Genomic DNA, 5,559 nt, shown 5'->3' on the forward strand with positions numbered 1-5,559 from the left:
TTACTTGATAAGATTGATCCATAGTAGCCCCATAGACTCTGGTCAATATTAAACTCCTACTTTCGGTCCTCCTATCTTCGAGCCCCACAAATCCATGAGTCTTGTCCTTCAAAACCCACTGGTGATTGATATATGTACTTTATTTACTTAATTTATCACTTGTAAATCTTGATATCTTGTTATCTAATTTTTTTCATACATATTCTAGTACAAAAAAAAAGCCAACTTGATAAATAGTACATTCATCATTCATCTCCTTCCACCTCCTGTTTCCCCGACCCCTCCCCTTTTGTCACCTCCTATTATGGACATCTCTCTTATTTTCTACTTCTTTTTTGTCGTCTCTTCTTTTTTTTCCTTTTATCTACTTCTTTTTGGCTACCTCTAACCATACAAATAGTCATTTCTCTACTATTTGTAGTGTCCTCATAGTTAACAGTCACATATATGGCTTCAAACAACTATACCATTGCATCAATGTCTTTAAACCGAGTGGTTTCATTTTGTGCATTTTTAAGAATATAAGGATTACGATTCGGAAAAGGACTTGTTGAAAATGAAAGAATTGGTATGTTAGCCTTTTATTCTAAAATCTCTAAGAATATTGATTCCACATATTTATCGCTTGCAATTTGGTGTTCTCTAAAAGATCCAAAGATGAATTTCCATGAATGATATATTATTCGTATTCAAAATTAAATTTTATAATAATTAAGCAAAGGCCGAGTAAAAATAACAATAGAAGCAGCACTAGACAGATCATGTAGTGCTTCTCCTTTGGTATCCTAAGTCATAAAAACTATCATACTTATATAACGAGGATTGGCTTTGTAAAAGTCAGATATACCCAAGGTGATGCAATGATAAACGACCTTCCCTACCCATGATTCTTTGTCAAGAATAACCCACTATGACTTGGTTACATCTTGCTAGTGATGTGGGTCAAAACAGAGTCTCCTAGCCAAACCACCACATGACCACCCTTCCTAGGACTATGAGTTTAATCGGGTCCTTTTATCTTTGTAAATAATGGAAGTATGATATTCATTTTCCAATTAAAATAAGTAACAATCCAAGTTCAAAAAACAAAACAAAATGTTAAATGTGTCTTAAGCATTTGGAGCATTATCCTAGAGTAATTGGGTTTAATGGAACACTTAGAACTCAATGGAGCACTTGGGGTTCATGGAGCATGTGACAAGAAATAGATCTTCTAAGAAATGAATGGATCATCAGACAAAAGGAACAGATGGAGTGAAAAAGGTACAAATCTTCCAAAAGATGGATTAGAGAAACTTGGAGCAACATGGAGTAACATGGTCCAACATGTTGAGCCATGAAGATGTTGAGCATGGGTAATGTTGAGCAAAGGCGATGCTGAGCCAAGGTGAGGTTGAGCCAAGGAGATGTTGATCTAAGGAGATGTTGCGCCACATCTATGAGAAGTTGCGCCAAGAGGAGGATGTTGCGCCATCATAAACCATCTTGGTACATGATGCGCCATCTCGATTCCTTTGTTGTACCATGTTGATCCACGTATGCTTAGAAGATGATCATGTTCAAGAAATACACCATGTTGTGCCACCATGATGAATGTTGGACCATTAGTGTTTATGATGCGCCACTTGTGCATCATGTTGCTCCACTATAATCAAGGTGGTCCATCATGTGTGTTGTTGATGCTCATAGGTTGTATGGCATGGAAGAATGTTTTAGAAGATGGTGCATGGCGAAATATGATTGGTTGTTACCATTCATGGGCCTATGGGCCAATAGGCTTGGTCCATTAGAGTTTTAGGTCTGATCCCTCAAGTATAAATAAGAATGCATGATAATTCATTTTGTATCTTGAATTCTAGAATGTTAGACGAATCTCTGTGAAAATTATACTTGTAACCTCTGTTTGAGAGCTCTTAAATAAAGACTTCCCCCTCTTGTCGTGGACATAGGTCAACTTGACCGAACCACGTAAATATTGTTTCTTGTGTGTTATTGGTTTTGTTAGTTATCCGTTTTACTTTTCCTAACACAAAACTATATATATTTGACACAAATTTTGATTCTTATGTAGAAACATGATGTTTGGTATAGTTGTTCGGATTTAACTTTACAGAAAATTCAAACCGTTGATTCCACATCATTATCATGTGCATGTGTTTCTGAAGATCTATGTAAGACGCACCTCAACATCTTAATCTTATCTTTGATATGCCATTTTTCACGAACAAGATCAATCATGGAAAACAAAAGGGCCAATGCCATGGATACACCACTGATAAAAAAGAGACCTCGAAGCCCATAAAAATTCAATATTTTTGGTGAAGGGGAAGAAACATCCTTTGACATCATTGCAGATTCAGGTTTCAACCATTTATCCTCTAATGCTTTTAGTGTCCCGTCTTGGCGCATTTTTGCTATCTGAGTGGACATTTCTCTTGCCAAAGGTGAACCTTTCTGGAACGCCTGCAAACATAGAGCTAACTGATACATGGAAATGGAATCAAATGTATGGAAAATTAAAGCTTAAAGGATTAGAGAACACTTACAAAGCCGAAGCCGTTGGTGGTGGGTGCTGTTGCAATCAAAGAGAAATCAGCACCTGAATACATTGCAAGTAATGATTTGACGTAAAGGATCTCAGAGACAATTGCATCAAATCTTCCGGTTGTTAATGCTTTAGCATAGTCCTCTGGCGCATATAGTTTCTCAGACCAGCCGTCAACAACATTCATTTTGTTATACACAATTCCTACAGGTGAAAGACCCTGGAGCCCAATAGACATCTCCTTCATTCCAATTTGTTGTACTGTTAAAAGTGAACTCAATGTTGCAGTGTAACTTGACGTGAGCACAAGCACTACAAAAACCCAAACAGTAACCACGAATCTTGATAGATTACTTTGCAGCTTCTCCCCTGCAGTTTTCAATTCCCAACAGATCTGAGATATAGATTTTATGCGTGCTCAAGAAGAAGATCAAATCTTTAAGTAAATTGAGATTAGAGTGTAAAGAGTTGGAGAACTTGCTGTGAGCATAAACGAGGGTTGAAAAGGCAAACCAGAGGGTTGTTCCAATTTGCTGTCTTGTTGAACCTTGAAATTCATTGTTTGTACGATGTTCTATAAACCAAATGACAAACCCCAAAAAAAGAAAGAAAAAAGCACTTGTGATCCAAAGATCTGCACTAAGAGGATCTAAGAAGATCCACATGCCGTTCTTAGTGTTTCTGGCTACTATGCCAACTCCAAGATCAGTGAATGGCAACGTGAAGTCGACAAAGAGAGATCTATTTTCAGTGATTGTAAAATCCCCGATAGCAGCATCATATTCCTGGTAAAATTAAACCGACATCATATTAGCTAAAAGCTAGATTCATGCAGTTTTTTGCAAAAAGACACATACGTACCTTAAGATAGATTTTTTGGATCACATCATTGTAAGTACTTCCATCCTTATGAGAGAACGGAACAACTTCAATCTCAACTCCGTAGTCTAAGGCGTTAAATGCAGCATTGAAAACATCCCCAGTGAAGCCGCTGACAAACGATAGATTTGTTCTGGGATCAACACTTATTTGTGCTATATTTGGGAATAGGTTGGCACCTGGAAACAGAATTCTCAGCTTCTTATTGCCATTTGTTTGTAGCATCCTACGTTTTGGATTAATGCTTGTAGTCCCACCTGGCCACATGATAATTTCAAGGCCTTGATTGGAAGAGGAATTTGATTTCTTTATTTCTTTCACAAACCCACCACCGGTAGCCATCATCCAGAATCCAACTCTCCTACCACCCTTACCAATCACATTTACAACTTCCATGGCTTTGGAGATGCTTCTTCCATTCATAAGCTTAAATTGACCACCTAATCCATGGAACTTGACTCTTGACAACTCATCCAAAAGTGATGTAGTTTGTATCCTTTCAACAGCCATGGCTAGTGCGTAAACTGCATCATATGCCCATATACCACTGGGATCTACCCCCTTAAACTCCATAAAAGGGTTCAAATCATAATGTTCCTTTCTGCATTTCGAAACAAATTTGTGAAGTTCCCTTGATGCAGGAAAATAAGATCTGAAACCCACAGCCCCTTGCATTGATTCAATTGCTTCAGAATCCAGGGATTCCAAGTAGTTTGTAGTCTTACTTGTTACGATCCACATGTATCCTTCGCCCATCATGCCTAACTCTTTTGCCATAGAGAAAACATTGGTCGCTAGAGAAGGTGACACATGCACCACAAACACCATGGTCTGCATAGTTTGAAGCTTACGAAGCTCTTCCCACACTTGTTCATTTTTGGAAGAGGCTGAAATGAAGCTAGCATACATAACATATATGTTTTTTTCTTGAAACGCACTAACCATATAAGTCGTCATTTCTCTCCCATTTGTAGTGTCCTCACATATGACAATCACCTCCGTGGATTTAAATGAATCAACCATCGCAGCAATGGCTTTGAACTGAGTGTTTTCATCTTGTGCAATTTGAAGAAGATAAGGATTACGATTTGGAAAGGGACTTGTTGAAAAGGAAAGAATTGGTATGTTAGCCTTGTCCTCAAAAACGTCCAGAAATCTTGCCTCCACTGTTGATTCAGGACCTATTATGGCTTGCACTTTAGTGTTCTCCAATAGATCAAGAGCTGAATATCCATGAACAGTATATTAACATTTAGAATTGAAAGTTTTCCAAAAAAGATAAAAAGACAGTACCACTAGACAAGGCACGCAGTGGTTCTCCTTTGGTATCCCTGGTCTTAAAAACAATCCTTGTGTAGAGAGGATTGGCTGTGTAAAAGTCAGAAATAGCCATGGTGATGCAACGATAAACGACCTTCCCTGCCCATGATTCCATGTCAAGAATCACTCCCACTTGTACTTCCTTGTAAGTTGGATCTTCATGTGCTGTTGAAAGGCTTTGAAAGCTAAGCAACATCAAGATTAGAAATGGATATAACCTGAAATTTATCATCGGCAACAATTTATTTTTAAATTTTTAGTAAGATCAAGATGACACAGTAACACTTTTAGTAGGTGGGGAAAGAAAGAAAATGGAGTCCTGTCGACTTAAACAAGAACAAGAACGATCAGGAGTAATATATGAGAGCTCATTACTTAAGTTTTAAGTTTGAGTTACGTCGCTATGAATGTATTTAGATTGATTAATTAAATTAAAAAGTCCAGCTGGTCCGCGTTCCTTACGCTGAACCGTTGAATAGGAAGAAAAATCTACTGATTTAGTCAGACCTATCAGCATCAATGGGAACCTGGATATTAGACGGTCAATATCTTGTCTTGTACAAATAATATTCTTTTAAAATGTATTAAATACAATTACAAATAAGAGAATTAAACCTAGTTATTTAGAGCGCGAACATTCAGTGTGTAGTGGCAACAATTAAAAACACAATACACAACAGATCTTAATAGACATACTACATACACGGAAATTATTCAAACACATATATAACCAATTTTCTTGAAGTCTTATTTGGCTCATGTATTTTCTCTTGAGCCTAGGCACAAAGAAAAAATCTTGCTCAAATCATGAGCAA

At 37.4% G+C, this 5,559-nt stretch overlaps 1 protein-coding gene across 3 annotated transcripts; it reads right to left on the bottom strand.

Moving 5' to 3' along the window:
• Positions 1-1,019: 1,019 nt before the first annotated feature.
• LOC145017895 (glutamate receptor 1.2-like) lies at positions 1,020-5,098 on the bottom strand. 3 transcript variants are annotated; one of them, XM_078975849.1, is made up of 5 exons: positions 4,718-5,098; positions 3,407-4,605; positions 3,027-3,330; positions 2,547-2,914; positions 1,020-2,463 (listed from the first exon to the last, which is right to left on the bottom strand). In XM_078975849.1, the coding sequence occupies exons 1-5, from the start codon at positions 4,974-4,976 to the stop codon at positions 2,119-2,121; spliced, it is 2,475 nt and encodes an 824-aa protein (XP_078831975.1). In that variant the 5' UTR covers positions 4,977-5,098; the 3' UTR covers positions 1,020-2,118. The 3 variants fall into 3 exon arrangements, with proteins under 3 accessions (XP_078831975.1, XP_078831974.1, XP_078831973.1); XM_078975848.1 differs by having other exon boundaries at positions 1,021-2,454; positions 3,407-4,647; XM_078975847.1 differs by having other exon boundaries at positions 1,086-2,463; positions 3,407-4,647.
• Between the last annotated feature and the right edge of the window lie 461 nt (positions 5,099-5,559).

The sequence above is a fragment of the Lactuca saligna genome, chromosome 9 (assembly GCF_052625555.1).
Source record: "Lactuca saligna cultivar CGN05327 chromosome 9, ASM5262555v1, whole genome shotgun sequence".
NCBI lineage: Eukaryota > Viridiplantae > Streptophyta > Magnoliopsida > Asterales > Asteraceae > Lactuca > Lactuca saligna.

Coding starts and splice junctions, on each gene's coding strand:
- LOC145017895 (XM_078975847.1), bottom strand. CDS start 4,976: ATGATAAATTTCAGGTTATATCCATTTCTAATCTTGATGTTGCTTAGC. Junction 4,648..4,717: donor ACTGCGTGCCTTGTCTAGTG/GTACTGTCTTTT, acceptor ATGGATATTCAG/CTCTTGATCTATTGGAGAAC. Junction 2,464..2,546: donor CCACCAACGGCTTCGGCTTT/GTAAGTGTTCTC, acceptor CTATGTTTGCAG/GCGTTCCAGAAAGGTTCACC.